Genomic DNA, 27,461 nt, shown 5'->3' on the forward strand with positions numbered 1-27,461 from the left:
TAATATGTTAAAGCTTCTCTCAGTGATAATCACAGTAGAATTGTCAATCCCAGTCTCCTCCCCCTCTTTGAACCAATGTAATAAGTTAGTAAACAATGAGCAGATGGTAAGATTACTATCGGGGTTGGTTGTGGGGCTTCATTATGCCACAAATTTTGCATCTGCCTCGATTATACCTGTATGCATAATTAAACTGGACTACCATTTAGAGGAAAATCAAAGGAACATAGATCAAAATTTGATAAACAACGGTCACCACACAAGATCCTTTGAGAACTGAATTCACTGACGCCATTTTGTGCAAACAGATTTAGATTCTATGAACTGAACCATATCTAAAATACAAGGACATCATATATGAATTAAACAGTGTCTCTTATTCTAGATAAACAACTATTCTAGGCAAAAAGAGAGCACACCCAAATTTAATTTAAACACAATGCACAAACGCTGACTACAAAAGTCACCACAACATGGACCCATCATAGTGTGGCTCGGACTTGTAACATGTTACAAATGCCGAAAGAGACCAGTGTCCTAGCTGCAGATCAGCATTTCCACTGAGAAATGATCTACACAAAACCAAGTCGAGATACTTGATCATCGAGTTTCATCCTCGAGGTTGCGGAAACCTGCAGTCAGATCTTCATGTAGCTTACTAAATTTTGCCACCAAAGCAGCCTCCCCTTCTGCTGGATCCTCAAATTTCTGAGACCTGTGGTGTGGAAGTGTATTAGTTTAGTTACTATACGCTTCTGACCATAAAGCAACTAAATGCAATGCTTCTCTCCTAGGTCTTCGGTGTCCCCCCCCCCTTAAGTTTCCTACTGTTTTACTTACACTAATCGGTAAAAGAGATCTCCCATCTTGTGTTTGATAAGACTGTATGTTATTCTCTGCCCATCCATACCAGCACCTCGCTCCACGGCCTGCAGAAATCCATCATCAGTATTGGAACCTCAAGGATCTTACATCATTTTAATCATCAATATGGTTACAAGCTATTTTGGACCAGACTTTCTGTTTCAAATCTGAAATATTTTCACCATAAAATTCTACACGAATAACATTAAGACTTGTAGCAGTAACCAGATCACATAGTAGACATTGATGCTTAAAACCACCCTATAATTTTCAAAAATGGAACTGGCTTCCAAAGGATTCAAACTCTCAATGATACTGGTAACTACACCTCATCACATAGACTAGGATTTAGAGTACTGGTCCTTTCCAGTAGGGAACGAGCTTTTATTTCAGAAGAAAGAGAAAAATTGAATTTCTTTTTGTGGATATAAGTGAAAAGTGTTGGTCCAATAGTAAAAGAAAATAAAAATGGGAATTCAAATGACACACAAATACATATCCTGAGGATCAGCAATAATAGATTAATTGTTCACAAACTTCAGAAAGAAGTAGAGGGTCCTACCTGATTGGCCAAATTGGAGAAATGGATAATGTTGCGCATCATCCAAACCGACTTGTAAAATGGGCAAAATTTATCGTATCTGTTACAGCCATGTAAATAAATAGGTGAGGACATACAAGCAAGGTATAAATAATGTAAGAACTGCATGATATTATCCACGAAGTGAACCCAACAGTTATAAAATTGTAGCGCCTGTTACTTACGGGGTAAATGCATTCTGGGCAAGGTAGTCCTCCCTCAGAAGTTTAGCAGTCTCCAAGGTAATCTTATCTGTTTCTGCCAAAGCATCTTTGCCCACAAGCTGCAATGTCATAAGCACAGACATAAGCCCAAGGGGGAGCTAAAACAGAGATAAGAGAAATACCCTATCTTATGCTTCAGATAATTGGCTCAGGCAGAGATATTAAGTTATCTGACCATATATTTTGTTTTTCTTGATCAGCAATAAATAAATGTTTATTGAAGAGAATGGAAACAAGGATACATGGACCACCCCAAGATGAAGAAAAAGGACACTAAAACCACACAGGATATCTAACCATATATATTTAGCCCCACAAGGATATCAGAGAGACCAAAAATACCCTGATCAAAGAGATCCTGAACATCCAACCAATGGGCCCTATTCCCAGCCTCTTATCATTTCTCTAAATCCAGGAAAAAGAAACTTAATCATCTCACCCCCTACAAGAGGTGAAATTCCAGAGTACTTCAAAATCTAAGACTTCAATCTGCTTCATTTTTTTGTTTCCTGATAAAAAGCATACTTGCAATAATCATTATGTTGGAAAGTCAAGTAGGATTAATTTAGTCCAGATTAGTGAGGTCTTAGTGCTTGTTTTCTTTTAAATTCTGTTACTACCTGGCTGGATTAGGTAAGATGTTACATTTCCAGCATATCTCAATTTCAAGAGAGTCTCCTAGTGGAACAGGTTAATGAAGTGTTTTATTTCATTTAACTGCTGTTTTTTATTATTTTCTTTTGGACAAGATTATCTGTAAACAGTTCCTATGCTATCCTACTTTAGGTTAAAAGACACTATAAATACATGTAAGGTTTTATGGCCCATCAATCAATTTGAGAAGTAATATAGTTTAGTTTTTCTGAACTTTTTCCATTGTGGATTCAATAGTTGCTCCAGTAGGTGCATTCCTTAGTAAAAGTGGATTCCAAAACCAGTGAATGTGCATTCCTGCCTTATTATCCTTCTATCTTTCGATCTCTAATTTAAGTTCACAGGTTAAATTCTGTCATATACTTCACCTTGTGGCACCCCTGCTTTCTGTTCACTTTCAATTCTATTAGTCATATCATACAAAGTTCTGTTCTGTTTGAGCTCAGATTTCATACTATATAGTTCCTGTCATATTGCTCTTTGAAATTCTATTCTCAGATCTGTTTCTTCTGTTCGATTAGTACTGTTCTGCAACTTCTATTTGAATTCCTAATAACTCTAGCACTCTACTGGATCTCCCTATTCTGTTATCAGATTTGGATCAAATTCTATAGGCTGATTCTGTTAGTAGAATAGACCATTCGACTGAAGTTTGATTCTGTTCTGAACTGTCTTAAGTTATAAAGCTTCTCCCAAATCTGGTGGATCTGTGATCCTTCACAGTTCAGTTCTGAATTATCTATCTTAAGTTATAAAGTTTCCCCCGAATCTGGTTGCTGTGATCCTTCTGTGAACTAGTTTTTGCTAAGCTATACTGGCCTAGAGACTGGTTTACATTAAAAACTTTTGTTTTGAAACAAGTATATTCATCCAACAAGTAGGGAAGCGTATTTAAAGCAAAATTGACTACATACTTGGACAATTTCATTCAGGTCATCTTCTCTCTGCAACACCTCACGTGCTTTTGTCCTGATTCCAATAAAATCTGAATCAAATTGCTCATAGAAAGACTCCAAGGCCTGGAATGCAGGGAAGGATATGTGAGAATGCCAAACAATCCAATGAAAAAGCAGGGAGCATCATATGCATAGTAGAGTATCCCTTTTAATAATTGATTGTGGAATGTGGCACACACTGGAACTTTTAATCACAGACCTGGGAGTATTTGGAGTAAGAAATAAGCCAGTTTACAGATGGAAAGTGTTTCCTCTGAGCAAGTTTTTTGTCCAGACCCCAGAAGACCTGCAAAAGATTACAAAAAAAGAATAAGAAGTTGAATGTTGTTTAGACGAAGAGAATATCAAGATGGGAAAATGAAGATCAATCCTGCCAACATATACGCTTACTTATCACACCCATCTATCAGGTGGTACTCAATGATCATTGTCTAATGGATCACAAGAAGATTCTAACTGGTGCATGGGCCAAAGAATCACATCTGCATTTTTCTCTAATTTTCCTTTTCCTGACCGACCAAAAATATATGACTCAAAAATTATAAACATTCACCTGGTCAATTTTTATTAAAAAAAAAAATTCTCCTGAGACCCACTAACGATTGGTGACTTTCAATGCTGCTGTAATGTCCTATACTAGCTACAAAGGGAGTATAGTTATTCCCAATCCACCCAACTTCAAGTGGTGTACCAAGTGGAAGGTATTTGAATTATTAAATGAACGCCATTGCACCTGAACAATACTGAGGGTCGCGGATGTCACAGGATCTGAGAAATCTCCACCTGGAGGAGAAACAGCACCAACAATTGTGACACTACCAGTGCGTTCTGGCGAACCAAGGCACTTCACTTTACCTGCCCGTTCATAGAAAGAGGCTAAACGTGCCGCCAGATAAGCAGGATAACCACTATCTGCAGGCATTTCTGCCTGAGGAAAAAGAAAAAAGTTCCACCATTAGAGTAAGGCAAGGATATCAAAAGCATTAAGTGCCAGTCATATAGCTAGAAGCATAAGAAGAATTATCAAAATAAATAATTTTAAGAATGGCTAAGCAAAATTAAAATGAGTAGTGCACCTAAGATCAGAAAACATAACCATACTTTCATGATTCAGATATTATTCAAGCAATTATGGCCAAATTAGAATGCCCACTAGTTAATAATTCTTTTGGAAATTGCCTTGACTTTCAAAATCTGAATCAACATTAATAACACAGTTTAGACTTTAATCTTTGCTTATATTCTATCAAAGCCAGTAATTGTGATTCTGAATGGTTGTATTTTTCAATCTACTGGCAAGCATCAACCACAAGTAAGAGCCTGTTGGAACCTTGTAAAATGGTTAAAATTTTTTTAAAAAAAAATGTCTATGCAAGGGGGCAAATGCGATTTTGAACAATGGTTACAGCATAGCAATTTGACAAATTCTTTCACCCAGTCTGACAATGCTCCCGGACTGAGCCTCCTCCATTCCATTTACCTAGTTTTGTTTTTTCTCTAAGGGAAGGGGGCAAATCATGCTGTAAAATTAGCAGACTGTTCTCATTTCTTTTTCAAGAAACTAGAGGGAATATCTTCTCTCCTACAAAATGCCACTTGTGAGATTATCAGCAGCAATGAATACATTGCTGTGAGCTCAAGTTATAAATTAGATGACACACATGGCAATATTAACCCCTGAAGATATGGCATGCTTCTTTTTAACAGCAGTTAAGTATTCCTAAATTATTTTCAACTTACTAAAATTTGAGCATCATTATTTGCACAGTTGAAGCACACATACCCCACCACTGAGAAATTTTCTTATAAGAACACTAACATGAAAAGTACTAAGCCACTAATAATTAAATTCTGAGATGAAAAATCTACACAGTTCTAAATGTAACAATAGCACCAACCAGCACAGCTATTAAGAAAACAAAAAAGTAGTAAAAGTCATTTGGCCATTCAACCAAGGAAAAGCTATGATATCATTCAGACATATATTCTACCATAAATGATGGTTTCTGGTGGTTGTTTTGTTTTTTCCATTTAGAGCTAGGATATCATTTTCAGAAACAAAATAGGGACGCTACTTTCTAACATAAATGATAGATTTTGGTGATCCGCCCATTACCATCTTTGCCTCTCCAGTTCCATTCTCTCCATGATGAGATGTTCTAAACCCCAGACTTTATCCTTCTTATTTGAACAATTATATAACACAAAAGGTTTGACCAACAAAACGAGGAAATTACCAGACGCCCTGATATTTCACGCAATGCTTCTGCCCAACGAGATGTCGAATCAGCCATCATACTAACATTGTAACCCATATCTCTGAAATATTCAGCTATCGTAATGCCTGAAACATCCAAATCATATCAGCACAACATACTGAATCCCATCACATGGTTATGCACAACACAAGACATCAAAAAGAGCAGTTTACAGGAAAAGGGCCTTCATTTTACCCCTTTTTTAAGTAATGAATACAAACAATCTCACATACAAACGGGAAAAGAAAAAAAAAAGAACAGAAAGCAGTGCCTTAGGATTGGCCACCCGGTAGCTCCCAGGCAATACCAACCCAGATAATTCTCGGTTGGCCAAGCCAGTGCGCAGAAAACTGATAAAGCCAGTGGATCAGCAAATCCACCAAGTACTACAGATTCGATTTGTCCCAACCAGGCCTGATCCAGATCAAATGATCCACAAACATGCATGATTAACATGTAGAGGAAAATGCGCATGCACACACACACAATACACAGTGAGCAATGAAAATAAACTCAAATGTAGGGAAATATAAAGATTGTGAAACAATGCAAAACAATATTTTACAAAAAGAACATAGAAACAGAACATTGAAGAGAAAATGAGCCAGCCAGATGGTGCATTGACACATCTTTAACGCAATCTGAAAATCTAGATTACGGATCTTAGATGCAAGCAGGCCCAATGCTCAGATCTGAGATAAAGGAAGCAACAGCATTGTTAAGGGAGGAAATCTGATTGATGGAAGGGCAGGAAAAAGAGATGCAATCGATCTGCTTGGGAGGAAATAGAGAGGAAGAGAATAGAAGAAATCAGGTATGGGATACCAATCCCGTATGCACTGCTCAACATCACCAAAATTCTTTAAAAAACTCACATTCTTTACTCAAATCATCTCTAATTGATGGGGGGTGTATTACATATATAAAGACCTTCTAAAATTCTTAAAATTGACTCATAAAAGGACTCCTAATCTAACTTAAACACTTGACAACTAAATGACTAATCCCATGTACTAACTTTATCACCACTTTATGGGCTTATAAATTAGGCCCATTACAATGAAACCCAGAAAAATAAAAGGTCCAACGTATAATATAACTATACAAAGGTCAATTTCATCCCATTGGACTGCCACCATCATCTTATGGCCTCCCAAGCTTGCGTAAGGCCTCCATACGGGATTAATGTCCAATGCAACTGCATCATCTTCAGATTAGACTACTCATGCTGGACCCCATTCCAGTCCAACCCTGAATGGTTTTGGATGTGATACCTCTGATTCCTTTTCTTTTCCTCCTCATAATACAGCTCATTGAATGTGCACTGTTTGATCCAGTATAATTCTTCATTATTGCATCATTTCCCTTCAAATCATTTAAATATGCTAATAATTACATGATCTTAATTTTAGGGTCCACAGTCAGTATCCATTCCATCTTAACTCTGAGAATTGCAATCAGAATGCAATATATTACAACAACATTTCTTAAATTGGAAAATAGCCGAGGGCACATATGCAAACCTGCTGCCAACTGTCACATACTCACATTAGGATCCAAACAGGATTCTCAAATTCGGCATCATTTTCAACAGAAACAGAAATGAAATCATGGACGCAATACAGGGAACTATTAAGTTACGCGGAATGATACAAAGCCCATATACCAAAGCAGGATCTCAACGAGATTTTGACGAAATTTCAACGTGTTTTGTCAAAATCTTGCAATTTCACCACTTTCGCTCGTGAGTTCCTGAATTGCTACAAAACACAGATTTTTTGCTATAATCCTCCATTTAGCTTCTTGATCAAGGCTTGGTGGTCGACTTTGGAGCATCCACTTCAAAATTTGGATGGATTTGAATAACATTTCGCCAAATTTTACCAAATTTTGATTTTTTGCAAAAATTAAGATAAATATATATTGGTTGGTGTTCAGTTTTTTATATGTTAGACAATCATAGGCTGATCTACAACTTCACAAAGTTGCTTGCATTTCAATTGTTTTGATTGAATATTGTGTGTTCTAGGCCTAAATTATGTGTAGAATAGGTTACAAAAGGGAAAAGATGCATTAAGCTATGCTATATACTAGATATGTCCAAAGCCAACTACCACTCTGGGTTTTTTTTTCAATCTAATGATTTTAAACAATTGTAATCATACTTAAATAAGCACTCCCTCAAGTTTCAGGGCAAAATTCCATTGTTTGGGCCTCAAAATGGCCAGTTCTCTTTTTTTAGCAAAATGGACCAAATTTCACCCATTTCGCCTAAACATTTTGGCTTTGGCAGAGGGAAAAATGGGTCTATATTCAAAATTTCAAACCTGGGATAAAAAAAAAAAAACAACAGAGAAACCTCCGACTAACATAATAACCCTTGAATTCCAAACCAGCCTTTGACCACACATTCAAAATCGTATGCATGCTTCTTACTCCCCGTTTTCTAGGAATTACCAAGATCTAGCATATCTACAAGTTCCTTACTACAAAGAAGACGCCTTCCCCATCAGGTTAGCCTCAAGATGATTTAGACGTACAAGGCTACTGGATTACTGAAAAATGAACCATTCATGTGGAATTTTCTTAGATCCAAGTACAGTTAAAGCATAAAAATATGATTCACATATGCCTCTAAATGAAGTCAGCTTCCATCATAAAATTCTACTCTCGCTGCTTTAAGGCAAATAACATTGGAAAAAAATCATTCACAAAATTCAACATGACAAGCATCTGTAATAATTTTATAATTAATTCAAGAAGTAAACCTCAGGGTCATCCTGTAACAACTGGAATATCCCCATCATCTCAGCAATTTAATTCAAGAAGGAAATCTCAGAGTTTGAATAGCCACAGCATCTCAGCAAGAAAAAAGCAAAATACTGACCTGTATAAATGGAGGCCTCTCGAGCAGCCACAGGCATGTTTGAAGTGTTTGCTACAAGTGTTGTGCGCTTCATGACAGATTCTTCACGGCCATCAGGCAACGTCATAGTCAATTGAGGAAAATCCATAAGAACCTGCAAAATTTTCAGTAAAGGTTTAATGTTTTGAAGACTATAAAAGGACTGGCAAACAATGGAAGAAGGCAAAAGAGCTACACACCTCTGCCATTTCATTTCCTCTCTCTCCACAACCAACATAAACCACAGTGTCCGAATTAGAGTACTGCACATGGACAAAAACTGATGCATAAGAACTCCATTGATCTAGTTCCCATCATCCCCAGACAACCAAAGGAGAACAGAAGGTTTTTACCCAAATGAAAGGAGCATACTCCAACAAATAAAAGACAAACCAACCTTAGAAAGAGCTTGACTAATGACTGTTTTCCCACAACCAAATGCTCCAGGGATGGCGCAAGTCCCACCAAGAACAGAGGGGAAAAGGGCATCAAGAACACGCTGTATAAAATATTGAAAAAAAACCTATGAGGAACTCCTGCTTAAAATGAAGCAATCAGGGATAAAAACATCAGACAACTTATTTTATTTGTTATACAACCTGCCCAGTTAAGAGAGGTGTATCAGCAGCAAGTTTCGATGCGACAGGCCGTGGTGAACGGACAGGCCAAGTCTGCAGAAGGGTAGAGAAAAACTAGTGTAAGAAGGCTTCAAATTATGAAATTGTTACTAGCCCCAATTAAAAAAATGAGGAGTTTGAAGTATCAGAAAGCAAAGATCTACATCTAAGTTGAAACAATACCCAAAGTAAATAAATTCAATAACCTGAAGCATGGTAAATTGCTTTTTGACACCTTGAAACTCAAGCTCTAACACAGTATCCTGTAGATATACAGTAGGTTAAGCATATATGTAGATGAAATAAACTTAATATAGTGATATAGTGAACAAACAGAAGAGAAACATGAGATTGTGATGCATCAAAAGTGTTGAGTCTGGATTCAACACCACTTGCTAGTCATGGTACATGTTTCCATATAGGGAAAGGAAAAAGACAGTACATTGACCATCAATGCCTTCAGAAGGCTTATAATAAATACAAAGGATTCTGACCGACCAACCTTTAGTGAGTATTGACCAGCAGGTGCAATGTAATTGATCTTTCCCATAGCATCAGGAGGAAGTGCAACATGATGTTGCATCAAACTGTTCTCAAAGACAGTCTGCAATACAGAATGATTTGTTAAAAGACTAATGCTACACAAAGTAAAGGAGATTTTCAGTGCAGTACCACACAGGCACCACTGTTTTCCATTTCTTTTTCCCAGTTTGTCATAAGAGACCCTCAAATATTTCCAAAAGTATAATTGATGCCATCAAACTTACAGCATATAGGTCTCCACCAGTTAGAAGGTCTCCCTCACCTGTAGTAGTAGTAGAAGAACCTTAAATTAATCAAGTATCAAGCATCTCCGCTCAACATACCATTATGATTGTTATGTTAAAAAATTACCTATTTTTTTGGGTTGGAACTCCCAGAGAATGTCTTTGTCCAGAGCTGGTACAGAGACCCCACGAGGTATATAGACATCAGCAGATATTCTAGCGATAGTTTTCAAAGGCCTCTGCAGTGAACAAGGAAACCATTAGTTCCCGGCAAGTAAAGACTTGAGCTCCTGTTGAGAAATGGCTCCTTGAGAAAAAACCGTTCTTCTAATAAATAACTGTAAAAGAAAAAATGGAACAAAAGAGACAAGAAAGTTAAGTACTAGATCCAATGATATTAACAATAGCAGTTAGAATCTAACCTGAATACCATCAAAAATGTTCCCCAAAATTCCAGGTCCCAACTCCACTGAAAGCGGCTGCAATAACAACAAACAATATGCAACATGAAGTTCACATAACCTCAATCTCTAACAGAAGCAGGAGCAAACCTAGAATTACCTTGTGTGTTCTTAGAACAGGATCATTCACCATCAACCCAGCTGTCTCTTCATAGACTGAAATTCAGGCAAAAACCATCCCATCAGCATTGAGATTACACTAAATCCAATGGACATACAGATTAAAGAACAAAAATCACTAATGGAAAACGACAGATGCAGAAAATGATGTAGACCACCTATCGCAGGAGGGCGAAGAAACCTGCTGCCTAGCGTGGCCCAGCCTTTTCCAAGGCTTTGGCCCACTTTTATTTCATGTTGAAGTGTTTCTTTTATGTTTTAAGTTGTTTAGGGTTAATTCCAGTTGAACCGGTTGTTTGTTTGGTCCAATTTAAGTATAGATATTTTAGTACTTGTTTCAAGTCCTTAAGTTTGGGTCCTCATCCTTTTTAAAGACCACTTACTTAGACTTTAAAAAGAAATGGCCATTTGGAATTGACTAGAGGTTTGCCTCGTCTGATTCAAACACTGTTTATTGGTTTTTATAAATAAAGGCATGGGGGCTCCCATAGCCCACGATTTCTAGCCATTCAAGTTTCAGTTTTTCACTCCTTGCTTGGAAGTTTCCCTTGAATGAATCAAGGTTTGACTGGTGTGTAATCCAGCCAACACCTTGCAGCGGGAAGCCCAGGTGCCTTTGCTCAACTATTTCCGTCGATTAAGGTACTGTTCTCTTGCTTACTAATCTGCAGTTCTGCCATTACTATTGCTGTGATTTCCCAATCCTATCTTCACTAGGACTGTTGAATTTGAGGGTGAGTCTCTAGTCTGATTTATATTCTGATTTCAGATTACTCTTCTGGATATTGTTTCCTATCTAAATCTGTTCTCTGAATTAAAATCTATCGGCTGTTTAGCATAGTCCTACTTCGAGTAGGATTTATTTTATGGGTTCGAATGTTGAAGTCGATACCCTTCATCCCCTGATCTGATTTGTTTGATTTTAATATCATAACATCAAGTTTTCATTGTGTTTATGCTTCAGCAATCAGTTCATCAGTCTGGACTTTATTTTGACAGATTTGACCCTGTCCTAGTATTACTTAGGATTCCTCTATAATTTCAGATCCAACCATTGGATCTTGCAAATTCAGAAAATATCACCCTCCCTAAGAAGAGAACTCGACCTGCCATTCAGGTCCATCTATTGGTTTGATTCTGTTATATGAGTTTTCTCCCTAATCTGGACTTTTGTTTCTTTGTTTATCAATTTTGTTTAGTACTGTTTAAATTTCTTAAATTAGTATTACATAAGAAAATAGGACGAGGATACAGATACCAAGGAGGAATGGATTAACGGGTACCAGCACAAAGCGATGACAAAAATACCATGCGCAGAAAAAGCCATTGGAAGGGAAAACCAAAAGCAAATACCTTGGATTGTAGCAGAATCTCCTTCCAATCTAATAATTTCTCCAATAAGGCTGTCATGTCCCACACGAACAAGTTCATACATGGCAGCCCCTGCCATTCCATCTGCAACAACAACAGGTCCCGATACCTGCCAAATGATAAAATAGTGAGAGAAAATATAACCATGGGACTCATGTTATGGTTTACAACATTCAACTGGATGTAATAGCAAATAGAAAATAGCATAGGAAACAATAGCTCCCATGTATCATAATACTACTAAGTAAGGACTATTTTGAACAGATGATAAAAATAATGGGAAAGGAAATACAATTTCTAGGTCCTAATGAGGATTGTAGAAGAAGAATAAAACAATAAGAAAAATACTACAAACCAACAACAATATAGCTAATTGATACCAATTGTTAATTAATCTAAAGCTAAACAAGAAGTATTAAGTTAAACAGTAATTGTCACCCTAAAGTAGTACTCATCAGGTCCTAGACAACACAATTCTAAACCAGGAAATGAGGGAGACAGTAAGTCTGCAATTCTAATACACGTTCAATCATAGTGGTCATGGCGTCTAGGTGACCCAAGTTGTTGGAGAGGGCCTGGACGCAATAGGAAACCAACAACCAAGGAACCTAGGCGAAGACGCCTTGACAACCATGAGACTCATGCACAACTAAAACTATTTTACACAGAATTTCACATTTTAAAACTCATATCTTCTACCCAAAAAGGTTAAGAAAAAAAAATATCATGCTTTTTAATAATCATCCCCTGCAATAATATTTGTACCTACTAAAGCAGAAGCTTCCATTGGGATTGCTACCCTTGATATGATATTAAAGTAGATAATTTCAAGACCAGGGACCTTCATTTGCCGAACCCTTATACGATGTGCAAGAAAGAAAAGAAGACCACCAATACATGTTTGTTAACTGACATACAACCAGCGATATCGTTTCTACTCTTTAACTATCTGGAATAATTCTCCTATGCATAGATAACTGAAAGAATATACGCATCTTGTGACCAAATATATCTTTCAGTACATTTGGCTCTATCTTACAGGTTTTTTTTGGGGGGTGTGTGTGTGTGTGTAACTTTTTGTCAAACATATGCAGGAACTGTCATTGTATTGTGTGTCTATATCCAAGCATGTACAATCATACGGAATAACACCATAATCTCTATAAAATCCCATAAAATTGAGTTGAATTCTTCTCCAAGTGCACTCTTAGGCAGATTATCAAACTCTTTTAGCACTTATCATAGCACTAAGTTGCTTGCGTTCAAGCAAGAAAAAAACACATCTCCTCATTTCCTGTGTTCAATCTGCTCTTTCATTTGAGTATTCATAATAAGTAAGACCTGATTAAGCTAAAAATAAAAAATGATAAGTACCTTCAGGACAACCTAAGTAGATATCACAAGAATACCAAATAAGATCCTGTTAGTTCAATTAGAGGCTACTGATAACTGACTGCGCTCAAAGAATCATTAAAAACCGGGGGGTCTTTTAAAGATCCTCAAAATCACTGCAAAATTAAATCTTTTTCCAACTAAATTAACATCTCCGACTACCAAAGTAATCGATGTAGAAGGAGGAAACAGATAATGATGACGCTCAAGAAGCCCTTGAGAGAAACAATTCAACTTCTCACAGTGCCACCAAATCCACTGTGGAATAGAAGAATCATTAGACTACTAAAATGAACGACAGAAACAGTCACGGAACTATAATTTGAGAAACGAATACATTTAACGCACCAAATATAGTAAAAAAATTAAAACCAACCCAGCCATCCAGAACTCAACCTGAAAAATGAGATCAAAAAACAAGAAAAAAAAATGCCGATACCTTGCGAACGTAACCAAACTCGCTCTCCTTCTCAGAGTCTTCAAATGTCGTCATTCGGATTCCATTATTCGATGGCATTTTGGCTAACGGATCCAGCAAGCAAACAGAGATCGAAGTCAGAGATTTCTACAATTACGATTCTAATAACTAAATCTGCCAGCCAAAAAAAAAAAAAAAAAACAACACTCACAGTAAGTTGGAACACGATCAGCCAACAGTACTAGGATTTCGAGAAATCTCGGGGAGAAAAATTCACTGGAAAGAATGAGAAGTTTGGCTCCTCGACGGCAGCGAAGAATTAAGATCCGAAGTAGCGGAGACCAGAGAACCAGAGAGACAACAGAGTTTGGGTGATCGGTTTATAGAAAGCCATTTTCCAAAACCTTCGTAATTACCGCAATTGCCCCTGTACCTATACATATTTACTTCTGATGCCAAAAGCCGACCTTTGGACATGAGGATATTCTTTTTTGGTTGGACCCACAATGGAGATGTAATTGGCGAAGATGTAAACCCGGGTCTTTGCACACCAAAGAAAGTTTGGAGTTAATGATGTGGTTAAAGGATTCTTTGTTAAATTGAGTGGTTTTATTTTTTTGGGCAAATTACATGTATTTCCTGGTGTTTGAAATAATAACAAAACATCTTTCAGAGTTTTACTTTTTACGTATAACCCCTGATGGCTTACAAGTGTTGGGGAACTGTTAATTTTTAAAGTAAAAAGATAATTTTACTTTTTTACTTTAGTGACTTATTTTAAGTACCATTTTACACTTATTCTCATTCTTCTCCTCCAAACATGGAAACCCTAAATCAATTTAGGGTTTTGCTATACACCAGTTCCGATGAAGGTTGCAGAAGACCAAACCTTCTGCAGCGGAGTTCCCCTGGCCCAGCTACCCTCCGGCGAAGGTAAGTCTACCCTCCTTCCTTCCCTCAGCCCACAAGGCTCGCTACAATAACAACAACAACAACAACACAGCACTACTACTATTACCACTCCTCCAACAACCTACCACTGCATTTCAACACTCAAAGGCCACTCCTCCCACGTCTTCTCCCTCTCCCTCACCGGAAAATTCCTCTACATCGGCTCCTCCGACCGTTAAATTCGTGCCTGGCACCAAAGCCCACCTTTTATTCCCAATTCCAACTCCTCTTCCTCCTCCTCAACCACTGCACCACCTCCACCTTGTAAAACAGAAATTAATCTCTCCCTCTTTCTCTCTCTCATCATCAACTAGTTTCTTAGGACCTCCACGGCTCTAAGAAATTAATTCCTCTTGAGGCATCAATTCTAGAACTTTTTTCTCTCTTGACTGCTTCTTCAATTACTTTTTACCAGGCCAGCAGTTCTATCTCATTTTTTGGGAGGATATTCACACTACCAAGAGGTAAACTCGATGGTATTTTCAGTGTGATCAGAGTTGCTGATCAACTGCTATTACAGTCCTCCATTTTAGCTTGGCGGTACTCTGTTTTTGAGCAGTTTTTCAACAAGTTCTTTCTGAAATTATGTGGAATCTAACCCTTCAATTATCTTAATATTTTTGGGCATTGTTGCCCACCTACAGCTGGTACTTCAACTCAATTTGGTTTCCATCCAACACCCACAGTGGTTTCTATTGGAAATAACTTATTTTCTGAATTTTTACATTCAGTTTTACATAATGGACAAATAACCTTAAAACCATTAATACTGTAGAGGAAAGGAAAGGTAGTGGGGCGACTTCAGGTGTGGTTCGATAGGGGCGGGTGATGGCAGGGACAGGTTGTAGAAGGAGAAAAAGAAGATGTGGGTTGGCGGTGATCGATAGCAGGGAAACAAGAAGAAGAAGACAGGCAGATTGCAGGGATAGGTTGAGCCACGCTGGAGGGGGAAATGATGATGCTTCAACAACAGCTGAGATCATTGATCTCAGTTCCAGGAGGCGCTGCTCCTCTCGGCGGCGAGCACGAGCTTCTCCCGCTTCCGTTAACCCTAGGCAATGTTGGTCTCAATTTGCAGTTCGCCGGAGAAGAAAGGGATAGGGGAAATGGGTTTGGCTATGGTTATGTTCTATAAGGGTAAAATTGTCCATGGTAAATAGCTATTTTCAAATGTTTAACTACATTTAACGGTTTAAACTTAACGGTAAGTGCTTAATTGTAAGGCTCCCAATCATTTAGGAGGTACATGTAAAAAGTGAAATTACGGGGGGGGGTTTTGTTATTGTTTTAAACACCAGGGGGTGCATGTAATTTTCTCTTCTTTTTTTTCTTTTTTGGGAGAGGGATCTACACACTAGCGGTATATAAAATGAAAAGAAAAGGTTTTATACAATGCTAGCTCAAAAATGAAAATGCACAACCCCTTACATATCATTAATTATGTGAGGGGTGAAATGTCATAAAAGCCCCTGCTCTTTTTGTCAGATTCCAAAGAGGGGTCATTTATTCACCCAAAAACTGCACTCATACAGTGTAGGAAACCCTCTCCCATAAAAGAATGGAAGTGGTTCTCTATTCGAGAGTGCGGCCTACGTCAACGCTCCATGTGTCTATGTCTCTCCTCCCCCAAATCAAGGGCATGGATGTCTTTTCACATAAAGATAGACACATGAGAGCGTTGCCATAGCCCACGCTCCCGAACAGAGTTCTTTTCTCCCGTAAAGGAATTTTACATGTTTGCATCTCATTAACCTGGAAAACATCTCAACATGAACATCGATATCTCTCTCTATCCACTACCCTTGCAACTGTGCCATTACATCTCCTCCTTCGCCTCCTCCTCTCCTCCTCCTCTCTCTCTCTCTCTCTCTCTCTCTCTCTCTCCACTACAATCCACCGCTATGCTTCTCCCCCCCCCCCCCCTCTGTCTCCCTTGTGCCTATCTTCGTCCCACCCCTCCCTGCCAAGTACCAACCACCCTCACCCCTACCTCTGTCGACCAGCCCACCTCCACTCCTTCTGTGCAACCCCAATCCTTGCCAATTAATGGAGATTCACCGATTCCTCCAAAGAGACAACCAAACAAAGATCTTAAAAAACCTAGAAATTTGTGGAGATGGCGTCATTGAAGGTAATGGCATCTTCAAGTTCAGCCAATTTGGATTTGACATGACAATCTTCTATATATTAGTTAATGGACCGAGTTTCCCTCCACCCACAGTGAATGGGATCCCATTCAAAAAGGGGTGGGAATGGGTATCAGAAGGGTATTTTGGAACATACTAAAACGGTGAATCGGCCACTATGGGTGGAGGAAAACATTGTCCTTAGTTAATAATCTTTGAGCTTTAGAATGATCATAGTAAGAATTTTGGACAAATAATGTGATAATCTAATCAATACAACTACAATATCCAGCAATATTAGTGAATAAATTCGGGAAAATGTTTCTCTTATGCTCAATTGCTCACCAATCCCTTTATCTTATGCTTGCCTTTTTCAGTCACATGAATTGTTGGTTTGATAGATTAATCATTGGATAGGCTTGGATGCCCTTAGTAGACCATTTGGAAACTTTATTAACATATATCTAGTGGCTTTTGCTATGTTCTTGTTGACTTCACATTCTAGACTTTTCAAGAAGGCCTATATGATTGGTTTGAAACTTTGCTATGAATGAATGATAGATATAAAGGATGTGATGAAATGGGATCCATGCAATGGTAATGTTGGAACCCAACTCCCATTTATTTGAACCAAAACCCTCTTCAAATTGTATTTAATTCGAAGTATAAAAAATATGAAAACATGAGAGAAAAAGTAATATAGAAATATGGGGGAAAAGAGTGCTATCAAGCCGTGTGGCTCCTACACATAGACATCAAAGTGTGTGAAGATTCCACACTGCCCCCATTGAAAGACGAAAATTCCACCCAGGGCAATGTTTGTATGCACACTCCCATTGGCCAGTGCATGCGTGCAAGCTCTATAGGCTCAATCAGTGATTTCTTTCCCTAAAAATATAGAATAATAATATTGTATTTATTTGAAATTTTATACTCAATTTTGAACCTCTTCCACTCTTCATTTAGGGTTGATTCTTATTTATACGGGTAAATTTTGATTCCCAATAGGAAATTTCCATGTGGCACAACTATAGCAATTAAGTATCCCGCATAACATGCACGAACCCATCACACCCGTGTTGTAAAGAATTCATCTTTATATAAGAGGAAGGATTCACGATACAACAGGACTTCCATTGGAGGACTCTTCGATCTGATCCCTTACCATGAGCGTCTCCTGTTGGGATTCATCTTCCTTACTGGGAAAGCCTACCATCAGAAGGCATACAACACCACCTCTCAGCAGTCTACCTATAAGTACGGGGAGGAACCCTTAGGTATGGGATCTAACAATGATCATCCTAGTTTCACCATTACTCCGTAATCCTCATTGTTACTTCAAGAACTAACTTAAACATTGAAGAGTCCCCCCGAAGAGCCCTCTGGTGCTCTCTTATGCTCTTGTGTTTTATGATCTAACAGGAAATTGGATCCATATCACCCTAGTGGCCGCAACACTTATTAAGGGTTTGTCATACATAATTTACTATCGACCAACTCTGGGACATTTGACAACCTCATACATCAATTTAGGTTTGTCCTCCTAATAACTCAAGCATTTGGGTTAGATATTTCAATATGATATTAGAGATGTTAGACTCGCTACATTAATGATACATTTATGTGAGAGATTTTCTTATTGACAACAAAGTGTCAAATAATTTGTAAGCTTAATTATTTCCCTTTTAGTATAACACCATTTTTTTAAAACTGAGGGTAGATCCTGTCATTACACATGTATATTCAAAAAATGCGCACGATAATGACAAAATGGTAAGTCAATTCCAAATTATTTCTAAAAACTAATTTGTATCCCTTATTTTAAGAACTTGTATGAATAAGACAAGGGGCAATCAAAAAAAGGTGTCAAGTTTCAAATACACTAATAGAGGTGTCATTTAGATAGTCACCCAAAGATGGGCAATACGGGAGGGGGAGTATTAGAAGTAATCCTATATTGATTAACCCTAGGACCTTGGATGATTTCAAATTTTAAATTTTCATACTAACCATTTTTTCCCTCTTCTTTTGGTAATGGCATACAACATAGTGGCATACTAGCTAGGTCTTTTTCAACCAAAAACAAAAAAAATACTAGTCAGATCTCTGTACATAATATATCAATCTTTATTCTACAGGAAGAAAAATAACACCGGTTATGACATATGGGGCGGAATGTTGGATAGTTAAGAAGAGTAATATAGATAAGATGAGTGTAGCGGAGATGCGGATGTTGAGGAGGATGTGCGGCAAGACTGGGAGAGATAAAATAAGGAATGATTCTATTAGAACCGAACTGGGAGTTGCACCAATCCAGGACAAACTCCGTGAGAGCCGCTTGAGGAGGTATGATCATGTACAACAGAGACCCATGGATGCACCAGTAAGAAGGAGTGACCAGATTCAGTTTGACGGGGGTAAAAGAGGTAGGAGCAGGCCTAAAATGACTTTTGGAGAAGTGGTAAGAAAGGAAATGCATGTAGTAGGGCTCAATTCTAGTATGACTGCGGATAGAGTTATTTGGAGGACAAGGACCCGTGTAGCTGACCGCCTGACCCTTTTTTTGGTAAATGGTTATGATTGTTTTTTTTTTTTTGATGGAAAAACAAAAGATATATTACTAAAGCAAAGGTAGATATACAGTATTCTTGGATTGAGCATACTTAGCAAGGTTCATGGCTATAGCTATACAAAAAGGATCTCCTTGCTTATCAAACACTATTTCTTGGCCCATATCAGAGATATACACTAAATCCTTAATACAATACCATGGCCAAGGAGATTTAGTTGGAGATGGAAGAATATCAGTGATGTGAGGATTGGAGCACCATGCTTTTTTAACCTTCAACCCCATGCTAGCAGTATGGTCTAGGCCTGATCGAATACCAAAAATTTTAGGTCCCATGTCATTAATAGTACTTATATAACCTGCAGCAAGAAAGGTGAATTTGCCATCTTTCAAAAAGATATAGGACCATCCTGCCTGACTTAGTCCAGGTTATGTTGTATCCTGCACAGATTAAAGCAACAATATTGAGCATAGGTAAGGAAAAAGAAGTAGGTACTAAGAAATCCTCCACATTACTAACAATTACATCCTGGGATGAAATTGAGGGGGGGGGGATAATTTTAAATCCGCCAACCATTTGCATATATGTTTCATAATCCAAATTGGATCAGGCTTTCCTGACCCATTGACAACTTTGTTTCTAGTTGTCCAAATAAAGAAGCAAGTAATAATAAAGACACTGAAAAACCAGGTTAACGTTTGTTTATCTAGATGATGATTAAAGTAAAGTGCTAGCAGAAATCTATCAGGCTTTCATAAGCCAAGAATTCAATTCGCAGGCCCAGAGGTCCTGCCACCCATATGTGTTTAACCCAATCACAAGGTAAGAACAAATGCTAGGAGGATTCGATACAATTTCCACATAGAGCACAGGAAGAGTTGATCTGAAGCCATTATGAGAGAGTAGCCCTGATTGGAAGTCCTGCATTTAGCAAATGGCAGAAGAAGAGTTTAAATTTTGGATGAATTTTGAGTTTCCAAAAGAAATTCCACCAAGATTTAATAAACAAATTATTAAGACCACAATTAGGAGTGATTTATCTAGCAGCCAGTTTAGTACTGAGGGTACCATTTTTGTCCCTAGTACACCACCATCTATCCTCTAAATTTGACAAATTCATTAATTGAATTCGAGAATAGATAAGTGCAAGGTAACATAGAATTAAGTAAATCAGAATTCTAGTTAGAACCCACTATGAACTTGTCAATTTTTTCCATGCTTGTAGCAGAAGTAACAGGAGAGATGGAAAAGGAAGAGAGATTACCTGATAGAGAATGGGATCCATTTTCAGTCTAGAAAAAAGTGGAATTACCATTTCCTGATTTTTTTATCACCATTTTTTCCAAGGATGGAATAACATGCATGAGAGATACTATTCCAAGTCCAGGAACCTTTTTCTCACGCAAGTTCTTTGATCAAAGAAAGATAATTTAGGAAAATATTTAGCTTTGAGGACTCGAGCCCAAAGCGAGGAAGGCTCAGTGATCAATCTCCACCCTAGCTTTATTAGTAAGGCCTTGTTATGGTGTTCAACCTTACGAAACCCCAGTCCCCCTTTAGATTTGGGGGGTGCACATTCTATCCCAGGAAATGAGAGAAAGTTTTTTCTTATCTCCCCCATCGTTGCCCAACCAGAAATTGCGGTAAATAGAATCAATATTGTGACAAGTTTTAAGGGGAAACAAAAAACAACTCATCAAATAAGCAGGGGCAGAGGCCAAGACCGACTGAATTAAAACACTACGCCCAGCATAGGACAAAAAATTGGATTTCCAAATCGAGAGTTTTCTTTGCATCCGTGACACTACTCCTTCAAGTTCCTTAACTTTGGACCTGCAGTGAAAGAGATTAGTACCCAAATAAGTAGAGTCTTTGGATATCTCCTTAATGCCAAGAAGAGAGCTAAGGGAACTTCCAACCGTATTAGGAACATTTCTACTGAAATAGATCCCACTTTTGAATAGATTAATTTCTTGGCCAGTAAGATCAGAGAAAAGATCAAGGATGGCCTTTATTGTCAGAAGATCATCCTGGGTTGCACGACAGAAGATGAAAACATCATCAGCAAAAAGGAGATGAGAGATTTCAGGGGCTGATCTGAAAATTTTAACTCCATGAAAAAGGTTTAAATCACGATAAGCAGAGAAGAGTCTGGATAAAACTTCCATGGCCACAATGAATAAGTACGGGCTGAGAGGGCAACCTTGGCGAATACCCCTCGAAGCATCAAACAAGTCAAAAGGGCTACCATCCAACTTGATGGAAAAAGAGGTGGATGTAATAAGAGAATTAATTAGAGAACCCCATTTTTCCCCAAAGCCCGAGAATCTAAAGATAGAACTGATTAAATTCCATTCAATCTTATTGTAGGCTTTCGACATATCAATTTTGATAGCCACGAATCCCGTCCTTCCTTTAGTATGATTCAAAAAATGAAATATTTCCTGCGCAGTAATAATATTATCAGTAATTTGTCGACCAGGGATAAAAGCTCCTTGGAAAGGAGAAATAAAAGAATGTAAAACACTTTTAAGTCTGTTTGCAACGAGCTTGAAAAGTACTTTATAAGTAACGTTGCAAAGACTAATAGGCCTAAAGTCTCCAACATTCGACGCCGCTTCAGTCTTAGGAATAAGGCAAATTAGGGTATGGTTAAGCCCATAAGAAATGAAACCATTATCAAAGAAATTCATTGCTAAATTCAATAAGTTTGGGTATACTAGATCCCAGTATCTTTGAAAGAAGCATGCTTGGAATCCATCAAAACCAGGGGCTTTGTGAGGCCCAAAAGAGAACACTACCTTTTTAACTTCCTTAAGTGTCAGGGGGGAAATAAGGGAAGTGACATCCTGAATAGAGAGGTCAGAGGAAATAAACACTCAACAAAGCTAGCATCTAAAGGGTTTGAGGAGGTAAAAACTTTCCTGCATTATGTAGCAAAGATATGAGCCATAAGTTTGGGGTCCTCAACCTTTTGTCCCTCCTCATTCCAAATGAAGTTGATTTTTCTTTTCCTCAAATTGGTTTTGGCAACAGAATGATAATACGTGGTATTTCTATCGTCATCTCTAATATAAAGATGTCTTGACTTTTGTAGCCAAAATGCCTCTTCTGCATAAAAAATCCAACTTACCTTTCTGTCAATCGAATGAAGAAGATCCTGATCACGTACATGGGCATCAGAGTAAGAAAGAAAATTAGAGAAGAATTGATTCTTAAGATTATTGACATGGCCAAAAACATTCTTATTCCAACTTTTTAAGGAATTGGAGAAAGAAGCAAACTTGGAAACAATGGAATCTTGGGGAAGTGAGGTCCAAGAAGAGGTACAAAAGGAGGAAAAATCAGGGTGATAAGTCCAGGCTTCCTGAAAATGGAAAAATTTTTGTAACTTGATCGATTCCTAGCAGTGGTTAGAAGAAGTGGATTATGGTCTGAACCCAGGGGAGATAGTTTAGAGATTGTGGCATGGTGGTAGTGTAAAAACCAAGATGGGGAAACAAAGGCACGGTCAAGACATTCCTTGATAAGTTTAGGGGGGTTTTTGTTTGTTTGACCATGTGAATTTGGAGCGTTTGCATTTCACCTCCTCAAGAGAAAAAGAATTTATGATCTCTTTAAGTAAAAGAGTAGATCGGGTGGAGTGAAAAGTGGTACCCCCAAGTTTCTCAGAGCAGTCCAGAACTTCATTAATATATGCACCCCCTCATCAGGCGACCCGCTCACTTTTTTGGAAACAAGTGCTAGTATTTCTAAATGAGCTAATGGAGCCTTTTTGCATTATATGGTTGTTGTTGTTGTTGTTGTTATTATTGTATGTTTGGTGAACCACTAGATTCACTATCAAACGGTGACATCTATAGTCTCCCTATAGATATTCGGCGCATTTTAGCAACATTACGATATATAGTTTGCAGTTGCTCTGGAGCCCTAACGGCTCCCATCGCCCGAAACCTAACCTAACGACAATTGAAATCTCTCCCGCCAAATGAAAAGATCAGCTAAGCTCCTTCTCCAGCGAACTGCTTCCCTACAATCTTATCATCCAAAACCTAATTTTCTTCTCTGTAATCCCATCTGCTATGCTGCCACGGAACCTGCCCATCTCACCCAAGAAGAAATCACAGAGATCAATCTCCTCGTACCTCGTCTCTGCGAATCCAACCATCTCCCAGGAGCAATCCGCCTGATCGATGCAGCCCTCCTCACGAAACCACCTCTTAAATCTCTGCCCCTTTCTATTCTCACTGATCGCCTCACTGCCGAACCCGACATGACCCAATCCATGACTCTTCTTAACCGCCTCAAGCACAACCCTAGTGCACATCTCGCTCTCTCACCCGTCAACCGCATGCTCCTTATTTTCTATTTCAAGAAGCATAGATTCAAGGAAGCAATGAAAATTTTTAGCTGGATGTCTAGACCCGATTCGCCTTGCAACCCGGATGCAACGGTGTATCGAATTATGATTGGGGGTTTTTGCAGGAGTGGGAAGACTTTGGAGGCTTTGAAGGTTCTGCGGGTGATGGTGAGCGCAAATGTGGTTCCGGGCAAAGATATGCGATCTTGGGTTTACAGGAGTTTGTTGAGAGAGGCACGAATTAGGGAAGCACAGGAGTTGAATCAAGCTTTGGGTTCTATTGGAAATGGTGGTGAGAATGTCCAGGGAGGCATTGCATTTCTCGATCAAATGATTGGAAATTGGACGGAGTAGGGAGTAGAGCAGGTAAGCATGTTCTGCCATTTATAGTTCGATTGCAATATCAAATTTTCTATTATTTCGGCAGGTTTTCCCAACTGATGTATTACAATTAGTGAATATCAGTTAAGCGTTTCCAGTATATATAGTTGTGCAGATTAGCGCATGTTAGTTTCTGCTTCATTTATCGATTGGAAGTGGATTTTTTGTTTCTTTTTCCTTTTGCCCTTTTGGTTTGGTTGGGTATACTTTTGATTGTATGGTGTTCCCAATAATGTGGACTGGGTAATGAAGGAATTTACTATAATTATGGACAAGACTGTTGAATGGAAGGTGAATATCATCAATTTCTTACTCTTTAATGCAAGACTAGAACCAGAATAGGTCTAATCCCAGGCAGGATAAAATAAAAAAAAATTCCAAAGAGCAAGGCAGAGAGCGATGGGGTCCCAAAGAGAACAATGGGATCTCAAAAGAACAAGAATGATGAGATCTCAAAAGATAACCAAAAGAAATAATCCCAATAAAATAATAACCTGTTGAAGCTGCAATTGGAGTTGAATGATCTTGAAGTTGTAGAATGAAAATTCAAATCAGAAAATCACAAGCGGTAAAAGAAAAGAAGACTGATCAGCACTTTAGGGTTTTGAAACTTAAGATTCCTTCCAAGAATCGATGATGGAGAATCGATCCCTGCAGTGGCGATGGATCTTGGACTTGGCAGCAAGAAGAAAACCCAAAAAGATTGATATGAACTGCTTGCAAAGAATTTCCAGCAATCTTGAAAAGCTTCTTGAGATCGGCTAGGGCAGAATTAGGGTTTGGTGATAAAAATCGATGGAATGAGGATAGGTGGGATTGGCTATCTCAGCCTGGGTATCTCACCCATCCTATCTCAGGATTTTCACAAAGGCTCAAGCCAATATTTCGTTAGTCAAATTCGTGTACAAGGCTGTAGCCCCTTATAAACTTACATAGAAGATTCAAAAACAGACTCGAACACTAAAAGTGAAAGGCCTAACACAATCCTTAACTAATAAGAAATTGACTAGGAAAGTGAAGTGATAAATAAAAAAGACTCAAAATAGGACTCTAACTAAACTAATGAAGTAAATCCCGTTTCCTACTTTCTACCTATATCTTAGGCTCATTAAATTGGCCAATTACAAAATAAACCCATGGGATCAAAAGCCCAACACCTACATAACCCAACCCAAAGCTTATTTTCAATAAAATAAGCCCTTTAGATGACTTATCTGCATCAGTTCTCCCCTGCTTGAGAAAAAAAAAACTCTACCACGAGTTTGATATAGATGCTCTATCAAACCAACAAAATCTGCCACATCATCAGACCAGGTTGCCTCTTACAGCAGTTGAATCCCACAACTACGCTGGGCTGGTTTTGGGGTTTGTTCCTGCGGGCTACACATGGACCTGTGATCTACATAAGCTATCCACGACCTTTTTCTTCTTAATTTTTTTAAGAATCAAATTATACTTTCTTGAAAGTTTAAATTGTTTGCACAAAACTATCATCGTATTGGACGAATGACTTATTTCAGGGTGCAACAATGGGCAATTGCAGTTATTTCTAAAAACTGACATGGATCTTGTATTTTTAGTAAATTATTTTCCAAAGCAATACCAAAATGAATTATTCATTCCGATAATTAACCTTGCATGATTTCCATGAAACTTATTGGGTTGGAAGTGAATCCTAACTTCACGTGTGTTATCCTCCTTTCTTTACTTTTCAATGGGTGCTCCAGCTTGATGGGCCATTTCAATTTTCATACCGTCCATAGACACCAGTAAATCTGATGGAGGGACAGAAAGCAAATATGTACCAAGCATACAATATAATTTGAGAATTTGCTAACACATAGAGTGAGGTTATTTTCTTTTATGTGATGATTCTCACTCAATCTGTTAACCTGTTTTGTTTCCCTGGTCTGGTTGCCATAATGGGCTCTTTGTTTTTTCATCTCTGTTGTAATATGGGATCAAGGGTAAAATTGTCATAGGGGTAATATTGTCCTTGTACCATTCCAGACCATTATTTCTCTTGTTATAAATAAAGGACTGCTGTAGTCACTCTGACTCCAGCCATTATTCAAGGATTCAACATGGTATCAGAGCCAAAAATCCGAGAATATGGGACCTAATATTTTTTCCTTTTTTTTCCATTCTTTTCTCTTTCTCTGCATCGTGATTTCGACCTAGTAGTACCACCGCCTCCACCACTAACCTACCGCCAGCAGCCACCACCTCCGCCAGTCTTCCGCAAGCAACCAATAACACTGCCAATCCTTCGCCACCTTCCCACACCACCGCCATCCTCCCGCGACCCCTCTCTCTTTTTCTTTTCTCCCGGGAGGCCTTCCCGAAGCCTTGCGATATTTTTTCCCCTCCCTTGGTGGTGAGTTGACTCCCACCAAGGGCCTTTTTCTCTGCTATATTTTTTGTCCCATGCAGTAAAATTTTCTGTATTTTTTTTCTTTGTTATTGACAATTTCCCTGTGACCAGCCACCATGCCTGACAACTCTTAGATCAGGTTTGCTTCCTCTGGCCTTGACGGCACATCACAACGTGATTTTGTTCTTTTTCCAGCCAGTCCTATAAAATTAAATGGGGCCAATTACCTGCTGTGGTCTCGTTCTTGCTTGTTTGCTATCGGTTCCCATAGTCTCTCTGGCTACATCACTAGCACCTCTATCAGGCCTATTGATGCTGGTCCTGCCCAAGATAAGTGGATGAATTTTAACTTCTTGGTTATGTCATATTTGGTGAATTCCATGGAGCAAGAGAGTGTTGGTCATTATCTTCTTCTTGATTTGGCGGCCAAAATCTGGAAGACAGCCCAAGACACATTCGCAAGTTGGGAATGCAGCCCAGTGTTATGAGCATCGCCAGAAAATCCACTCGACAAAGCAGTTGGAATTTTCCCTGTCTCAGTACTATAATAAGATGTGCACGATGTGGCAGCAATTTGATTTCTTGTGCACCTTCACTGCAACCTGCAATGTTGATGCCACTGCCTTCCGAAAATGGAAGACGGGTTACGAGTGTTTGATTTTTTGGCTGGGCCTTAATCTCGAGTTTGATCCAATTCGATCAAATATTATGAATCGGGATCCTCTTCCCACTCTTGAGCAAGCATATGCTATTCTTGCAGCCGAAGATAGCCGTCAGACTACCATGATTACTCCTGTTACTCAGGAGCGTTCAACTCTTATTTTTGGACTTGTAACACCTTCCCGTGGAATTCTGCACGCTCTTCCAGTGGGGATTGTTCATCTAGTGACTGTCCTCCTATTAAGTGTGATCACTGTGGGAAGGAATGGCACATTAAGGATCGATGTTGGAAGCTACATGGTTGCCCTGCAGACACTCGAGGCATGGGAGAGGTGGTTCAATCGTTCCAACAGTACTCAGGCAAATCAAACAGCTACTGATGACCAGCCCTCTGCTCCATCTCTGTCCTAGGTTGTGGAAGAACTTCAAAATCTTAGGAATATGATGACTCG

At 38.6% G+C, this 27,461-nt stretch overlaps 1 protein-coding gene across 1 annotated transcript; it reads right to left on the reverse strand.

Annotated features, from left to right (window-relative positions):
* Positions 1 to 294: 294 nt before the first annotated feature.
* On the reverse strand, positions 295 to 13,930 carry LOC122640374 (V-type proton ATPase catalytic subunit A-like). The gene is made up of 21 exons (XM_043833541.1): positions 13,865 to 13,930; positions 13,609 to 13,761; positions 11,760 to 11,886; positions 10,387 to 10,442; positions 10,248 to 10,304; positions 9,953 to 10,064; positions 9,826 to 9,863; positions 9,561 to 9,662; positions 9,265 to 9,321; positions 9,041 to 9,112; positions 8,839 to 8,940; positions 8,642 to 8,704; positions 8,424 to 8,556; positions 5,516 to 5,622; positions 4,012 to 4,206; positions 3,478 to 3,564; positions 3,237 to 3,341; positions 1,630 to 1,727; positions 1,427 to 1,505; positions 841 to 929; positions 295 to 715 (listed from the first exon to the last, which is right to left on the reverse strand). Exons 2-21 carry the CDS (start codon positions 13,684 to 13,686, stop codon positions 601 to 603), a joined length of 1,872 nt encoding a protein of 623 aa, XP_043689476.1. The 5' UTR covers positions 13,687 to 13,761; positions 13,865 to 13,930; the 3' UTR covers positions 295 to 600.
* Between the last annotated feature and the right edge of the window lie 13,531 nt (positions 13,931 to 27,461).

This window comes from Telopea speciosissima, chromosome 9 (genome assembly GCF_018873765.1).
Source record: "Telopea speciosissima isolate NSW1024214 ecotype Mountain lineage chromosome 9, Tspe_v1, whole genome shotgun sequence".
Taxonomy (NCBI): Eukaryota; Viridiplantae; Streptophyta; class Magnoliopsida; order Proteales; family Proteaceae; genus Telopea; species Telopea speciosissima.

Bases quoted from the DNA above. Each gene is read 5' to 3' on its own strand.
- LOC122640374 (XM_043833541.1), bottom strand. From the start codon at position 13,686: ATGCCATCGAATAATGGAATCCGAATGACGACATTTGAAGACTCTGAG. The intron at 9,663-9,825 runs GTAAGTTTGATG...TCTGTATTGCAG, and splicing joins CTGGTGGAGACCTATATGCT to ACTGTCTTTGAGAACAGTTT. The intron at 4,207-5,515 runs GTAATTTCCTCG...CTTTTTCCTCAG, and splicing joins GTGAAATATCAGGGCGTCTG to GCAGAAATGCCTGCAGATAG.